Raw genomic sequence first — 17915 nt, 5'->3', positions numbered from 1 at the left:
ACCGACTCCTCTCCAGCCTTGCCCCCTCTGCTCTCTCTGTGATTTGTCCCCACCACATTTCCACAGGGCGCTCAAGGTCCGCCAACAACCCCCTTCTGGTAAAACTAACAAAATCACGAATCACTGCTCATCTTCACTCTTTCATTCCTCTTTTTTCCCGCCTTTGGAATAAACTTCCTCACTCTATTCTTTCCCATTCTTCCCTCCAGGCTTTCAAAACAGCTGTTCACCACCACCTCTTATCTTCCCCCATCCAAATCCTCGATCTTTTCTACCCCCGATAATCCACCCAAGCCCACTTCCTTCAATTCCCCTGCTTTCCTTCCTGAAAGTCCCTGTAATGTCCATCTTCTCTTCGCCATGTTCCCCGTCCCATCCCCATCCCTCTCCCTTCCACAGTTCACCTAATGTGTCTGTTCCCCACTGTTTTGTCCCTTCCACTCCCGCCCCTCTTGTCTCATTCCCCCTTGCTGTGAGTTGTGTGTTCGCTCTCATACGAGCCTCGACAAGGTATACAAAAAAAAAAAAATAAATCCACCTGAAGTTCCAAAATCAGCCGCAATTATAATTTTGGCATGTTTTTTGTTGGAAATCACTTATAACATGTAGAAATACAAAAAAAAATCGAAAATTTGTTGAAAAAAAAAGTCGCAAATTTTTTTTTCTCTAAATTTTTTTTTGGGGGGGGGGGGGGGGTTGGAAATCACTTAAAACATGTAGAAATGCAAAAACAAAAATTCAAATATTTTTTCAAAATGGCCGCCATGGCCATATTGGACTTTGGACCAGGTCCAAAATGTAATGGCATGATCCTTTGACCATACCTAATCCCCCCACCAAGTTTCATCGAAATCCGTCGAGGAGTTTTTCCGTAATACTGTTCACAAACAAACAAACAAACAAACAAACAAACAGACAGGGGTGAAAACAGTAACCTCCGTCCATCTCGATGGCGGAGGTTAATGATGGAGACTTGTAATACCCTCCACCACCTGGAGGTGTGACATGATACACATTTACATGGAGAATTTTTGTCCCCTCCCACTCCCCCCCCCCAAAGCAGACCGGCAAAAATAAAAACACCCCTTATACACTAAATGGGGTCATGCTGATCCAATGGAGCAAGTCTGGATGCAATCGACTGACAACTGTAGGAAGAGGAGCGCGACAAACAAACAAACACACAAACACCGGTCTGTGAATTATAATATGTATATAATAGAAGAAAGGGGGAAGTGATTGTGAATTTAACGTTCGGTCTTTATTTCCATTTAACATTTTTTTTCACAAACGGGGACAGGAACAATGCAGGCATGATAAGCCGAATGGCCTTCTACTGCACCAAAGTTCCCTGTGTATCTTTGTGTAACATTGTTAAGAACAGGAAGAAATGGGGAGGGGAGAAAAGAGTTGGGATTGAAGTTGCATGTAGTTGGAAGAGGGAGATTGAGATTTGGGGGGGGTGAGGACTTGGGGTTGGGAGGGGATTGAGTACTTGGGGTTTGGGGCAGTTGATGACTTGAAGAAGAAAGGGGGAGGGGATGACAGAGAGTTGACTTTGGGGAGGGAGGGCAGAGAGGGGACAGAGTTGAGATCAAGGGGTTTGAGGCTTTTTAGGGGTGGGGGGAGTTGAGGACATTGGGTTGGGATGGGGTCTGAGGATTTGAAGAAAGGGGAGGGTAGCACAGAGTTTGGGGGTGGTGGTAGGGGGAGGAGCAGAGAGAGGACAGAGTTGGTAGGGGGGTTGAGGACATGGGATTGTGTGTGTGTGTGTGTGTGTGTGTGTGTGTGTGTGTGTGTGTGTGTGTGTGTGTGTGTGTGTGTGTGTGTGTGTGTGTGTGTGTGTGTGTGTGTGTGTGTGTGTGTGTGTGTGTGTGTGTGTGTGTGTGTGTGATGGGTTTAGGGACATTGTCACATTTTAAATTTTGCAGAATTTCAATGGGTCCCAGATAGTTCCATTGGGTCTTTTGGGTTCTCTAGTCCTCTCGTCCTCAGGGTCTTTTTTTTGGTCCTCTTGGTCTTTTCAGTCCTCTGGGTCATTTTAGGTCTTTGGGGTCCTCAGGGTATTTTCAGTACTTTTGGGTGTTTTGGTTCCTCAGGGTCTTTTGTGTCTTGTTGGTCTTTGGGGTCTTTTGGGTCCTCTGGGTGCTTTAAGGTTAAGTATTTCAGGTTACAACTGTGGGTGACGTCAGGTCAGCTGTCCAACCAATGGGTGAAGAGTGGATATACATACATAATCACATACACTTGCCCATCATGGGGTATGGTCGGACTCCATATAGAGGGATGATACAGGAAAAAAATGGCTACCCATTCAAATGCGTACACAATGATACGCTCATAACCTCCAAAAGCGTGAAGTCATAAGCATTTAAAAGCCATAACTTTTATTCTCGAGCATTTTCTGAAGTCCCAAGACCTAAAAAGATGCCAAAAAACATCACTAAAGGACCACATTGGGAGATCGCTAAATTGCCAATTTGTACTTCTGCTTCTTCCCCTCTCAAAACAATGTAGAACTGTAGCCCAACCTACCTCAATAATTTCTGAAGCCTTGATGGTGATTGCAATGGGAGGAAGTTACTTTGTCTTTGGGCTAGTGCACACAACCCCAAATTTAAAAACATGTTCAACATTAATCGTTTTATTATGAAAATAAATTAAAAGTAAATGTGGACTCAAACCATTCTGGACATGGACAATGGACAGAACCATTTCAAAAGCGATACATATTCAAACCATCACCTAAATCAACTGAAACAAGTATTAAAACAATTTAATAACATTGATGGATTTCATCCAAACCAAAATAACAAAATATATAAAACACTGAAAATGAATGGAACGCTCAAAACCTGTGAAAAGTGTCGCTGCCGTGAGCTCAAGGTCACGTGGCCAGCACAATCTTCATTAGCACCACTTGGCTGACTCGTGCCAAGTGGTGCTAATGAACAAGTTGCAAATTGAAAAAAAGCCAAACCAATGTTAAAATGACATTTTGTGTGACAATAAACTGCTGTCATCTGTTACAGGAGGTTTGTGGAAAGACATTTCAAAGGTATTCTTATATGTTTATGGACAGGAATGGTGTAGTTTTACTCTGAAATATCACTGCAGTATCACAGCTTCTCATTTGGCGTTTATCACATGAACCCTGTTGGAAAATCGATTTGCTTGTAGGTCACAAGTTGGTTTATAACATTTCTTTTTAATGAAGGGAGGATTAATGGGGGAGAAATAACGAGTGTATTTATGTTAACATCCACCATTAATCCCACCTTCTTGTCCGTTCAGCCAAAAAAAGTATTTCACGAATGGGTGTGCTGTCCCTCGGATGGACATTAAACATCGTTCCATTACACTCCCAAAACCAAAGTAAAATGTCAAAAGATATCGTGATGCTAAACCAGAAGAGGATTGTTGTGTCATATTGTGGCATCATAATGTGGTGTCATTCTTCATTGTTATTCTTCATTGTTATTCTTCATCTTCGTTCTTCTTCTTCATCCACCACAATCTCATAACAAAAGTAAACTGTCAAAAGATGTCGTGATGGTAATCCATAAGAGGATTGTGGTGTTGTATTGTGACATCGTAATGTGGTGTCATTCCTACCTTGTTTGGTTGTTTTTTTGAGAATTCATCCCCCTATGTTGTTACATTTTTCTTGAAATGTTTTTTTTCTTGTTATATATAGATGTAACAAAAATTACAATGGTACTTTAATAAGTACAAGGGCACCATCTACTGTGGTGAAGATGAACATAAAAACGCGTTACCAATTCGGCAAACCTTCCAAACCTTTCAGTTTAAGGATGCTCCCCCCCCCCCCCCCAAGATGGAATGCCAGGGTTTATTACATCACTTACCGTGCTATTTTAGCTGTCAATTTCCAATACATATTAATTTGGCATCTTTGACATTCTATTTCAAAGGACTTGTCTAAATAATTTGGCAAGGAAGGTGCAAGTACATAATCGTCCAAGCGCTATTTCAAATAATATGCATCAGTTTGTGGATTTATTTTATTTTAATAATTCTCAAGCTTTACATTTAACAGTATTTTATAAAAAGTACATTAGACTATATTTTGTGAGTAAAGCACAGTGGGAGAGAGATGTTGATTGCACAAACCATGGATATAAAGAAAATCTTTAGGTTCATAGGAGAGCATTTTGATGGTCGTTACCTGGAAACTAACTGCTTGAGGAAAGCAATGTAGAAGGAAGCAGCAAACATTTCCTGCCTTTGACTCTCCAACATCTCCTCACAATCCTCGCATCTAACGTCCATCGGGAGGAAGAAACGGCCCTTGGCCTCACAGATTTGTCTCAGTCTGGTCGTGTAATCCTACGCACATGAGCACAGTCATAATGAAATTTCGATTATGCAAGAGTTGCAATTTTTTTTTAAGATGGCCAGCTTAGATCATTTTAGCATTGCCATTTTGAAAGATGCAAGTAGTCATTTCTCAAGATGGCCACCTCAGATCATACAAATGTTACCATTTTTGAAGATGCTTGCCATATATCATGCAAGAATTGCCATTGTTAGAGAATGCCTGGCAGCAATCCATATACAGGTAAATACTGGTAGCTACTCAAGCCAGCTTACAGTTTTTTGTGATATCAATTTACAGACCGAACAAGAAAAAAAGTCGAAAGCCCATATTTCAAGCCATTTTTTTTTTCAAGGAGCAATGGTAGTGGTTCTTACGATAAGATACATTGGTTTCACTTTCCAAAAATGCAACATAACTGCTCAGACTGCACACCTATTATTGCCATGGTGGTGCCGTAGTCAGTAATGGGTACACGTCAATTTCTCAATTTGCCACCAACTATGATGGTTCAGCAGTGAGTTCAGGAATGATTTTCAGTTAGTAGCTTATTATTTACTATTCAGAAAAAAAGAGTTTTGCTGGATAATTTAAAGAACAAAACTGGGATTCTGATGCAAAGTGTAGTGTGAGGGCAAACTTTCAGGCACATGTCTGGTGCCCCTTCAATAACTACTTGATGATACGACAACAATCATTATTATTTCCTGAGTTTCATATATTAAATTATTTATCCGTAGTTTGTGCACGTTTACATGGTGTGAAAATTGACTACAAAGGTCCAATAGACCTTGAACTGAGCAGGAGCTGATTGACTCTGGAGGGTGTAGCCATCCTCTCCATTTGGTGTGAGAATTGGTTACGATGGTCTAAATAGATCAAAATTACAGGATAACTTCTCAAAGTCAACAATATGACAAGCAAAGTCATGGCTGTGGGTGAAAGTTAATAAGGTACCTTAAGGAACTGCTGGACGAGGTGGTGTGTCTCCTGTGAAAACAGGATGCAGCATCTGATTGTTGAATAGTTTGGGCCAGAGACAAGCGGCAGGGTGGATTGGAACAAATGGGGCAGTTTCACCATCCAGTCCTCTTCAACGATTGCAGAAAGGAAACATGGTGGAAGGAAAGGGCAGGGAAATGAGGGCCTTTAGTAGCTTTATGCTTACAGCAGGAAGGTAGCATTCTACCTGCACAAACCTATCGAATGAATAAGTTAAAAATGAGAAATGTAAAAACAGAAAACAAAAGGCCATTTGGTTCATCGTGCCTGTTCTATGTGCCAATACCGGAACTACCACATCACGATGGTCATGCTCCAATAAAATTTCAGGAGCAGCCTGGGAGGGGGTGGGGGGTAGGTGGGTAGCTGTGATGTGCAGTCTGTGGCTGCTGGTTGCATCATTTTGTGGGGGCACAGCTGTGCCACTGATGCAGTGCCCTCTATTATCAGGACACTGATACTCATTTTGCTGACCTCAGAAGGACGACAGGCCGAATCAACCCCACTTAGTGTTAATTCAACAGCCGACAGGGGCTTCAACTTAAGACCCTGAGATCTTAAGCCAGCCGTTCTAATCATTAGGTCAACACAAGGTTTGGATAGTGGGTCAGGTGGGGAAAGTATATTTGGTACCGTAGCTAATAATCCAACCCTGTCTGCAGTAGAGGTCAGTAAACTACTTGCACTGTGGCATGTGTATAGGTGTAAATCGTAGGTTATGCCCCCCCCACCCCTTGAAGGGGTATGGGGTTGTGCCCATGACCTGACCTTAGGTACGACAAACACGTAAGCAAAATTTGGTGGAGATTTTCTTCTTTATTTTTTTCGATGATTTTCAGATATACGAACAGAGAATTGCCTTCTGTACAAATAAACTCGCTGAAAAACCCATTCTACGCCTCGGGAAATCTGATTATGTTGGGGGGGGGAGTGCGTAGGATCGGGGGTAATTTGGAGGGGGTTGGTGAGGGGAGAGGGGAAAGTGGAGTGGGTGAGATACCTTGTCACCTAGGTGAACCTAAGTTTGGGGGGTGAGGATGGAATTTGGTGGGGTTGTGGGAGGTTTGGGATGTTGGGGTAGGGGAATGTCAAAGTGCAAAACCATCATGGAGTACTGGTCACACTTGATGCTAATTTAGAGTCCCACAATCGTTCAGCCTCAACTTTTACATTTATATCAACACAAAACTGCTGGAATAGATGTTTGCAGTGCAGCAAAATGTTGAAGTCACCATTACGTTGAAACATATAAGCTGAAAAGAGTAGAACTTCATGGCAGACACCTTGAACTGAGCAGTAGCTGATTGACTGGAGGGTGTAGCCATCCTCTCCATTTGTAAACAGGAGTGGGTATTGGAGAGGATCATAGGACCTGTGGGTCTCATATATTCGTTGGAGGAGGCTTTCTCTGTGACATAAAACAATGTAACGCTTACCGTGCTCCACCTCTCCCGTCAGAAAGGCAACATCATTGCATTTAGGAGCATTGAAGCACCTCTCATGCTCAGTACTGGGCTGTCGATCAGCATTGATGACAATCTTATAGTCTCTGTTTCTTGAGTCAATCATGAAGTCGAAGACCATCTTGAGGCTGTTTACGTCGACATTGCAGTTGGACAGCATCTCCTGCAGGTCATGGATGACATGCTGCTTCTGACGAGGACATATTTTGCACTGGGTTTGCATCTCCTCTTCATCCAAGAAGTAAAGTTGCACATAGCTTGCATCTTCATTGGGGATTTCCCATAAACTTCCGATCCGATGATGAAATGAACTTGACCCTGGATGGGTCACGTTGGATTTCAGCTATATTGAAGGTTAATCTCCTTGAATCCGAATGATGCCATTCAAAATTCCGTTATATCCTTGTATGTTGGTGAGAAAGTGTTTTGAATCTGTTGTTTGACGAAGAAGCAGCTGGTGGAGAAAGGTTGTGGAGGTGCTTGAAGAAGTAGGACTTGGACTTTGCCATTTGAGCGACAGAGACTAGGTGTTTCACGCATCCACTTCAACACATTTTACACGAGAAAACAAATTCATATAAAAACGGAATAATTTGTTTAATACAAGCATTTTGTACACATGAGCTTGTTCTGACAGCGTCCGTTGTTCCAAATCAAGATTCTAATGTAGAAACATGAGTTTTCATCAAATGGTGTATATTTTAGCTTTCACTGAGCAAAACAACACATTTTACTTGAGAAAACGTATTCATGTAAAAACGGTCTAATTTGCCAAATACAAGCATTTATAATACTGTTGCGGTCTTCGCGCCCGCCGGCGTGCGACGGCCACGTAACTCGAATCGCGGCGCGTCGCCCACCGGACGGACAATCCAGTCGTGACCCTCTCGGACTAACGCCGGGAACCAGTCACGGGTGGACCTTTCGGTCTCACCGCGATCGAGCCAATCAGCCCCCGCGTGGGATAGGGTTGCTCGCCAAATTCGAACTACCTAAGTACCCACGCGGAGGGTAGACCGGGCGATCGCACCTCGCCGCAGGTCGACTTCGGACACGGGCCACTTAAGCGACCCGTTCCGTACTATCAGAATAACCGAGCGGTGTTATCGTCGACCTCGATGGTTCGATTAATTATCGGGCGTATTCAGCCCACTACCAACCCTTTACGTGAAGCAAGATGGGGGTTCAATGGAGGAAAAGACGAAGCGAAGCGGGAGAACAGTTCAACAATAAAGCACGTTTATTCTCGGCACACGGGAAGCACACAAATACAATTCCACCAAATGCACACAAAAAAGAAAACACAATTCCATTTACACAAAAGCAAACATAAAAGTGAAAACACAGTGCAGAGCTAATACCGACTACCGAGCACACGGCAACACTTATACAATTCTACTTCACAGACGGCGCCGACAACACATACCCAAAACCAAGGAAAAGAAATACCCTCAAGAATGAGGTAGGCCTGGGGCCGAGACCTGGTCGGGCCTACCCGTCTGGTGATGAGACGCGGAGCGGCGATGGCCCCGCAACCCGCGGGCCTCGTGGACAGTGCCTGGCAGGGGGTGGGAACGGGCCCCCTTGGTCGCACTATCTCAGCGCGGGGGGAAACAGGAGGGGGGTTGCTGATGCTCGGGGCATAGAGGATCTTTATTATGTGCGCGACGAGCGTCTCCACCTCGGCCAGGTCGCGCTGCCGGCCTCCCAGGGGTGCAGCTCCCTGCACGACGCGAGCACCCCTCGTTCGCCCCCGCCGCCTCTCCACAGCTCGTCCCCTCCGTTCCGACTTCAACGCACACGACGAGCAGCTCCACCGCCCGCGAAGTCTTGACTCTCTGTTCCGACTCCTTCGCCTCGTTCCGACCTTTACTACTTGTTCCCCCTTGCGACTCTCCGACCCCTCGTTCTCGTTCTGCTGACTCTTTCGCTCCGACTTTTACTACTTCTTTGACTGACGAACACCGTCCTTTTATCCCCCCGTAACCCGCCTTTGACCCCCCTCCCTTTGACCTTTCAACTCGCTCCCCATTGGCCCGAGAAAAAGTGGGCGTGAAGGCTTTTGATCCACAAATTTGCATATATCGATCGCCCTGGGGGCGGGGCCAGTCGCCCCTCGCTCACCGATTGGACGGCAAAAAGTGGGCGTGTGTCGTTTTGGATCCGTTTTTGAAGCAGAAAATCCGTGATTTTGTACACGCTGTTCAACGTGCGCCCTACACGAGTCCAGCATCGGTGCCCATGAGTGGCGCGAGATGACGGTGATGCGATGGTGGCGAGTTGCGACGGTAAAGGTCATGGCGGTTGTGGTGAAGCGGCGTTGTGGTTGGTGGTTGTTGTTGTGGTTGTGATGGTGGCGATTGGTCCAAAATAAAGATAGTAAAAGAAAAACGGCTATCCTGAAGAGTCGCAGCACGTATAAATGACATGTATTCCCACTAGACAACGGGTTTGGGCCTAACTACACATGCACTTACCGAGATACCTCACCTAAGGGACCTGAATGGTGGTTTGCGAATCTGGTAACCACAACACTACCCCCTTCCCTTTTTACAGACTCGTCCCGAGTCATCAAATTTTCGTGTGCCATCATGTGTAGTTTTCCCCTAGTACATTTTACCTACGGATCCCTGAGTGCGACATTCATGGTATTCGTGTCCCCAAAATAAATAACCTAAGGGCTGCGTAACTATCTAAACAAACTCACTCACACGGACGACTTAAATAAAATTGCCGGCGCTAAGACAAACATGCCGGGGGCGCACTCATATGTACAGTACATCTTACCCTTAACTTACAAATTTTACACTAAACCATGGCCCAGGATCATTGAACTCTGCAAAAGAAAGCAGTTAGCAGGGAGCCAGGCTGCCCACATGCAGTCTCTGACTCAAACAATGCAGGTGACAGGGAACGTGGCTGGCTGCTCACACGCAGTCCAAGGCCTTCCCTTTTGAACTGAACTCAGTGAACCACAACGGTGCTTGGGCTGCACAAACGCAGTCTCCGTGCCAGCTCAAGTGGCACACGCAATGAACACAACGAATGGATGCATGAACGGTTTGAACTGAATGCAGTGAACCACAACGGTGCATGGGCTGCACAACGCAGTCTCCGTGCCAGCTCAAGTGGCACACGCAATGAGCACAACGAACGAATGGATGAATGGATGGACGCAAAACACGGTGCACGGGCTGCCACTGCAGGCCCGTGTTGTAGCTGCCAACGGGGCAGTTCTCGCAGCTTGCAAACTGTTGCTTTTACGATCCTGGCGCACATGGAAATGAACAGGGGGGGGGGCAAAGCAAAATTGAACGGGGCTGGTGAACCTGGGCAGTGGGCATGGCGTGGCAAAGGTGAGCAGGCAAACACAGCCCGCAGAAGAAGAACGTTGCAGGCAAACACAGCCGGCAGATGAACTGGCCGGCACAGGCCTCGAAGAAAAACAGCCAGCAGATGAACTGGCCGGTACAGGCCTTGCAGCACACAGCTGCCGATGATCCAGCCGGCACAGGCCTCGCAGCAAAACAACAGCTGCCGATGAAGTTGGCCGGCACAGGCCTTGAAGAAAAACAGCCAGCCGGCAGATGAAGTGGGCCGGCACAGGCCTTGCAGCAACACAGCCAGCAGATGAAGCTGGCCAGCTTTTGCCGTTCAGTGGAGGTTGGTGGAGGGAGTGCGGTGGTGCTGGCCACTTGGAAGGCGGGCTCGGACCTACCTTCCTGTCTCCCTCCCACCTATCGCCTTTGCCTGTCACTGTACATACCCACTCCCTTAATTTGTCAAACCCCAATTTAGCCCCAACTTATTTTTTTTTTGTTGTTTTATTTTTACTTACCCACTATAAATCGTCCCCTAACCCCCTTTATCGTCCTTGTTCGGCTAACCTATCCTGTCACCTAGCCTACTCCCAACCCCTACGTTCCCTTCCCCGGAGGGGAATAAGGGAGAGCTAGCGTCTGTGTCGAGGCCCAACGGAGCCTCAGAATGGCCTCCCCAGAGTTCGGCGATCTAACCCAAAGTGGGTCCAGCGGCCCACAACGAGAGCGAGGGGATGGATGGTGCGGAGGGGTACATCTCCTAATCTATCCTAACCATTTAACTGTTAAACTACCCCGGGGCTTTCAACAAGCGCCTCTCGCTAAACTATTGGTTCTAACAACCCAGATTCCGTCGCCTGTGTTGGTGTCCTTACAATTTCGGGCCTCGCCCCCAATTTTCTCTCCGTGCCCTCACACGGTCTCCTGGCTGGGACACGTGGCTCACTTTGGCAGGCACGACCCTCTGCCGATTCTCCCGCTATGGCACCCCGGGCACTACACTGCCTCCGAGCCTACCAGCTCCCTAACACCGGGAGTGCCCCCCATGGCACCTCCCCTGAAACGCACACGTGGCAGGCCGGCCTCCCGGGCCCCTTTCCCGAGGGTCACCCGTGCCCACTGCACTGCCCACGCGGCTAATGGCGCCCCGGGCCCCTGCACCAAGCAGGCGCACCCGTGCCCACTCACTCTATCCCGGCCCCCCATGGGCCCTTGGCCTACCGCGGCCGACTAGCCTGGTGCCCGGGAGTACCCACTCAGCGATACTCACCTTCGCAGCCACGCTCCCAAGCCCGTCAACAGGGCTCCTGCACCCCTCCAAATGGGTCTCGAGCCTACTTTCCCACCAACAACAAAACGACCTCCATTTTTCAATTTGACTAACCCCCTAACTCACTTTACTCTGACCCCGGGGTTCCCTTGGGCGGGAGTCACTCCTCCCCCCAATCACTCATCGCACCATGCATTCCCCATTCACTCCACTCACACAGACCCGCTGGCCTCACTCACTCAACATGTACACGTACTCACCTCACAACCCACAACTCTTCAACCCACTCACCGCTGAACTCTGCCATCCTTCTATCTACATCCCCTAACTAACTCGTGCTCCCACGTCGTCCCTTAAACTATAGCACGTTCCTTTTAACTCTACGTAGCTAAACTACGTCCCCACTACACATCCAAAGTCTGTCCATGTCCCCAAATAAATCATTTTATTTCCCATTTTCCCATCCTAAATCTGGCTACAATCCCTCTAACTAATCCATTCCACGGACTCCATGAGGACTTACCCCTGCCCCATGAAGTCGGTCTAGCTAAGCTAACCCTTCCCCCTAACTAGTTTCCATCCTGTGCCCAGGGTAAGGGAGTCTTTCACCCCTTGCCCAGGAATCCTGTACACCCGAAAGTGAGGCTTGCTTTTCTCTTTTTTTTTTCATGCGCAGCACCTGCGCGGCAACTCAGAGCTCGCGCACTTTGCACCTGCCCGTGACGTCATGCAGCTGCACGTGTTCCTCGTCCCTCCTTGGACGCGACCATCCGGCAGAGATGCCCCTCCTGCCGGATTCCAACCACACGTGCAGCCATGACGTCACCGTGCGCATAAAAAAAAACACAAGCCCCACGTTTCGAGGGGTTCCCCACGCGAACACATGTGCTTTGCCCGTTGGAGCTGAACACACACGATCGCGTGGAGAACCCGTCCGGTCCAAATCCGTTTACCTGCCTAACTTTGTCCGTCCGCGGGATCGGCAAATCCACCGCGTGCGTTTCCGGACCGGGACTTCACTCTCGCAAGCGAGCACGTGGCGGTCTCGTGCGTTGCACAGCACGAACCGCGTGCTCACTGCTGGGTGAACCCGGCACGGTCCTCGAAACAACTACAGCCGCTACTCGGCTTTCTCTCCTCTGTCGCCGTCTCCGTCTCCATTCCACACACGCATACCTGCGTGTTACGACGCACACAGTCCACACCATCACATTCACACGGGGAGACGCGGCTGCGTGCTCCCGCATGCCAACCGACATCTCCCTCTCATACCGCTCTCTCACACACACGGTCTCCCTTGCACACAGCGACCTTGCACACGGCCGTTCACTCACGCGTGCGGGGGCACTCACCCGCGGTGCCTCACTCGCACTCCGTGCCTCATCCACACCCGCGGGGGCACTCACCCGCGGTGCCTCATCCACACACCGTTCCTCACTCATACACGCGGGGGCACTCAACCGCTGTGCCTCATCCACACACCGTGCCTCACTCACACACACGGCCTCACTCATACACGGTGCCTCATCCACACACGCGGGGGAACTCAACCGCGGTGTCTCATCCATACTCCGTGCCTCACCCACACTGGCCGTTTCATCCACACACGCGGGGGCACTAACCCGCGGTGCCTCATCCACACACGGCGTGCTGGGAAGCACGCACTCCGGCACCATCGCCACCACACCCGCAGGGACAACCACACTGGGGATTTGTGTCCCCACAAGGGTCTCCGGGGCCTCTATACCCCCCAAGCTCTCAGTGCACCTGTCCACAGCACTCCTCCCCTCAACCTCGCAAAGCACGACCGAACTCACCTGGTCGTGACTCGCCTCAAGGGGGCATACTCCCTCCCCTCGTTCCTGGAGGAGGCCATCCAGGTGCTCGCACTGGGTCTCTACCCAGTCCGCCAGCTCACCCTCACTATCCTCCACTACCTCCGTGTGTGTGTGTGCGTCACTTACCCCGTCCTCACCGTGCAGTCTCTCCTCTATCGTTCCCTTCCCGGCTACCGTTACTGCCAACTCTTCACCCTTTACCTCCCTTGTCTCCACTATTATTTCCGTTGTCACGGCCTTCATGCCCGCCTGCAGGCATCGGCCCATGTTCTGCGTCGCACCCCACAGTTCTTTCATTTGCTTGTTCATGTCTTTCATTTCGTTTTTTATTTCCGCATTCATTTGTGCCAGCATGGTGAATAGCTGGGCCATGTCGGATGCACTCAAGTGAGCCGTTTCGGCAGGGGTTGGGGAAGGGTCTTGGTGGAGAGGGGGGGGGGGAGGTGTCATACACCGCGGCCGCTGCCGCACCCACCTCGGGCCCTGGGTTCAGTTGGGCGAGTCCGTGTTCCTGCACAATCAACATTTCCTGCTCGGGGATTCCATCCTGGGCCATGGACTCTACATTATTACACATATACATTTCTAATACCCCCGGCTCCCGCTCGCCTTGAGACGCCATCTTGCTTCTCGTGAAGGGTTAATTTGCTCGCTCGTAATTTGGAGGGAATCGGGGGTCGCTTCTCTCATCCCTGGACCGATTCCCGTGAATTTCGCTGGAGACAGGAGAGCCTGTTGTCCCGCTCTCCAATACCAGTGCCGCGAGGAGGGCGATGAATTTGTATCGCACGACCTGACACCAGTGTTGCCGATTCGCGCGCCCGCGGCGTGCGACGGCCACGTAACTCGGGCCGCGGCGCGTCGCCCACCGGACGGACAATCCAGTCGTGACCCTCTCGGACTAACGCCGGGAACCAGTCACGGGTGGACCTTCAGTCTCACCGCGATCGAGCCAATCAGCCCCCGCGTGGGATAGGGTTGCTCGCCAAATGGGGTCGAACTACCTAAGGCACCCACGCGGAGGGTAGACCGGGCGATCGCACCTCGCCGCAGGTCGACTTCGGACACGGGCCACTTAAGCGACCCGTTCCGTACTATCAGAATAACCGAGCGGTGTTATCGTCGACCTCGACGGTTCGATTAATTATCGGGCGTATTCAGCCCACTACCAACCATTTACGTGAAGCAAGATGGGGGTTCAATGGAGGAAAAGACGAAGCGAAGCGGGAGAACAGTTCAACAATAAAGCACGTTTATTCTCGGCACACGGGAAGCACACAAATACAATTCCACCAAATGCACACAAAAAAGAAAACACAATTCCATTTACACAAAAGCAAACATAAAAGTGAAAACACACTGGAGAGCTAATACCGACTACCGAGCACACGGCAACACTTATACAATTCTACTTCACAGCCGGCGCCGACAACACATACCCAAAACCAAGGAAAAGAAATACCCTCAAGAATGAGGTAGGCCTGGGGCCGAGACCTGGTCGGGCCTACCCGTCTGGTGATGAGACGCGGAGCGGCGATGGCCCCGCAACCCGCGGGCCTCGTGGACAGTGCCTGGCAGGGGGTGGGAACGGGGCCCCCTTGGTCGCACTATCTCAGCGCGGGGGGAAACAGGAGGGGGGTTGCTGATGCTCGGGGCATAGAGGATCTTTATTATGTGCGCGACGAGCGTCTCCACCTCGGCCAGGTCGCGCTGCCGGCCTCCCAGGGGTGCAGCTCCCTGCACGACGCGAGCACCCCCTCGTTCGCCCTCGCCGCCTCTCCACAGCTCGTCCCCTCCGTTCCGACTTCAACGCACACGACGAGCAGCTCCACCGCCCGCGAAGTCTTGACTCTCTGTTCCGACTCCTTCGCCTCGTTCCGACCTTTACTACTTGTTCCCTCTTGCGACTCTCCGACCCCTCGTTCTCGTTCTGCTGACTCTTTCGCTCCGACTTTTACTACTTCTTTGACTGACGAACACCGTCCTTTTATCCCCCCGTAACTTCGCCTTTGACCCCCTCCCTTTGACCTTTCAACTCGCTCCCCATTGGCCCGAGAAAAAGTGGGCGTGAAGGCTTTTTGATCCACAAATTTGCATATATCGATCGCCCTGGGGGCGGGGCCAATTCGCCCCTCGCTCACCGATTGGACGGCAAAAGTGGGCGTGTGTCGTTTTTGGATCCGTTTTTGAAGCAGAAAATCCGTGATTTTGTACACGCTGTTCAACGTGCGCCCTACACGAGTCCAGCATCGGTGCCCATGAGTGGCGCGAGATGACGGTGATGCGATGGTGGCGAAGTTGCGACGGTAAAGGTCATGGCGGTTGTGGTGAAGCGGCGTTGTGGTTGGTGGTTGTTGTTGTGGTTGTGATGGTGGCGATTGGTCCAAAATAAAGATAGAAAAAGAAAAACGGCTATCCTGAAGAGTCGCAGCACGTATAAATGTCATGTATTCCCACTAGACAACGGGTTTGGGCCTAACTACACATGCACTTACCGAGATACCTCACCTAAGGGACCTGAATGGTGGTTTGCGAATCTGGTAACCACAACACTACCCCCTTCCCTTTTTTACAGACTCGTCCCGAGTCATCAAATTTTCGTGTGCCATCATGTGTAGTTTTCCCCTAGTACATTTTACCTACGGATCCCTGAGTGCGACATTCATGGTATTCGTGTCCCCAAAATAAATAACCTAAGGGCTGCGTAACTATCTAAACAAACTCACTCACACGGACGACTTAAATAAAATTGCCGGCGCTAAGACAAACATGCCGGGGCGCACTCATATGTACAGTACATCTTACCCTTAACTTACAAATTTTACACTAAACCATGGCCCAGGATCATTGAACTCTGCAAAAGAAAGCAGTTAGCAGGGAGCCAGGCTGCCCACATGCAGTCTCTGACTCAAACAATGCAGGTGACAGGGAACGTGGCTGGCTGCTCACACGCAGTCCAAGGCCTTCCCTTTTGAACTGAACTCAGTGAACCACAACGGTGCTTGGGCTGCACAAACGCAGTCTCCGTGCCAGCTCAAGTGGCACACGCAATGAACACAACGAATGGATGCATGAACGGTTTGAACTGAATGCAGTGAACCACAACGGTGCATGGGCTGCACAACGCAGTCTCCGTGCCAGCTCAAGTGGCACACGCAATGAGCACAACGAACGAATGGATGAATGGATGGACGCAAAACACGGTGCACGGGCTGCCACTGCAGGCCCGTGTTGTAGCTGCCAACGGGGCAGTTCTCGCAGCTTGCAAACTGTTGCTTTTACGATCCTGGCGCACATGGAAATGAACAGGGGGGCAAAGCAAAATTGAACGGGGCTGGTGAACCTGGGCAGTGGGCATGGCGTGGCAAAGGTGAGCAGGCAAACACAGCCCGCAGAAGAAGAACGTTGCAGGCAAACACAGCCGGCAGATGAACTGGCCGGCACAGGCCTCGAAGAAAAACAGCCAGCAGATGAACTGGCCGGTACAGGCCTTGCAGCACACAGCTGCCGATGATCCAGCCGGCACAGGCCTCGCAGCAAAACAACAGCTGCCGATGAAGTTGGCCGGCACAGGCCTTGAAGAAAAACAGCCAGCCGGCAGATGAAGTGGGCCGGCACAGGCCTTGCAGCAACACAGCCAGCAGATGAAGCTGGCCAGCTTTGCCGTTCAGTGGAGGTTGGTGGAGGGAGTGCGGTGGTGCTGGCCACTTGGAAGGCGGGCTCGGACCTACCTTCCTGTCTCCCTCCCACCTATCGCCTTTGCCTGTCACTGTACATACCCACTCCCTTAATTTGTCAAACCCCAATTTAGCCCCAACTTATTTTTTTTGTTGTTTTTATTTTTACTTACCCACTATAAATCGTCCCCTAACCCCCTTTATCGTCCTTGTTCGGCTAACCTATCCTGTCACCTAGCCTACTCCCAACCCCTACGTTCCCTTCCCGGAGGGGAATAAGGGAGAGCTAGCGTCCTGTGTCGAGGCCCAACGGAGCCTCAGAATGGCCTCCCCAGAGTTCGGCGATCTAACCCAAAGTGGGTCCAGCGGCCCACAACGAGAGCGAGGGGATGGATGGTGCGGAGGGGTACATCTCCTAATCTATCCTAACCATTTAACTGTTAAACTACCCCGGGGCTTTCAACAAGCGCCTCTCGCTTAAACTATTGGTTCTAACAACCCAGATTCCCGTCGCCTGTGTTGGTGTCCTTACAATTTCGGGCCTCGCCCCCCAATTTTCTCTCCGTGCCCTCACACGGTCTCCTGGCTGGGACACGTGGCTCACTTTGGCAGGCACGACCCTCTGCCGATTCTCCCGCTATGGCACCCCGGGCACTACACTGCCTCCGAGCCTACCAGCTCCCTAACACCGGGAGTGCCCCCATGGCACCTCCCCTGAAACGCACACGTGGCAGGCCGGCCTCCCGGGCCCCTTTCCGAGGGTCACCCGTGCCCACTGCACTGCCCACGCGGCTAATGGCGCCCCGGGCCCCTGCACCAAGCAGGCGCACCCGTGCCCACTACTCTATCCCGGCCCCCCATGGGCCCTTGGCCTACCGCGGCCGACTAGCCTGGTGCCCGGGGTACCCACTCAGCGATACTCACCTTTCGCAGCCACGCTCCCAAGCCCGTCAACAGGGCTCCTGCACCCCTCCAAATGGGTCTCGAGCCTACTTTCCCACCAACA

At 50.4% G+C, this 17915-nt stretch overlaps 1 protein-coding gene and 1 long non-coding RNA gene across 10 annotated transcripts in view; both read right to left on the bottom strand.

The window, feature by feature from the left end:
- The window catches only part of NPHP3 (nephrocystin 3), a 146918-nt gene that overhangs the window by 99586 nt on the left and 29417 nt on the right, over positions 1-17915 (bottom strand). For all 9 annotated transcript variants that reach the window (XR_015057389.1, XM_085877954.1, XM_085877959.1 and 6 more), the window contains 2 exons: positions 5297-5430; positions 4190-4350 (listed from right to left, as the gene is read on the bottom strand). Coding sequence is in view for 8 of the 9 variants with exons in the window: in XM_085877954.1 (XP_085734080.1) it covers positions 4190-4350; positions 5297-5430 (295 nt within the window). In the remaining variant the exon portion in view is untranslated. The remainder of the gene's footprint in view (positions 1-4189; positions 4351-5296; positions 5431-17915) is intronic.
- On the bottom strand, positions 15082-15400 carry LOC147028028 (uncharacterized). The gene is made up of 2 exons (XR_015057390.1): positions 15185-15400; positions 15082-15114 (listed from the first exon to the last, which is right to left on the bottom strand). It is a non-coding gene; the product is annotated as an uncharacterized LOC147028028 (long non-coding RNA).

Source organism: Eptatretus burgeri, chromosome 4 (genome assembly GCF_056783735.1).
Source record: "Eptatretus burgeri isolate ZD-2024b chromosome 4, Ebu_testis_v1, whole genome shotgun sequence".
In the NCBI taxonomy this organism is placed as follows: domain Eukaryota; kingdom Metazoa; phylum Chordata; class Myxini; order Myxiniformes; family Myxinidae; genus Eptatretus; species Eptatretus burgeri.
The sequence above is the reverse complement of the archived record's forward strand: the minus strand, read 5'-3'. Positions and strand labels throughout refer to the sequence as shown.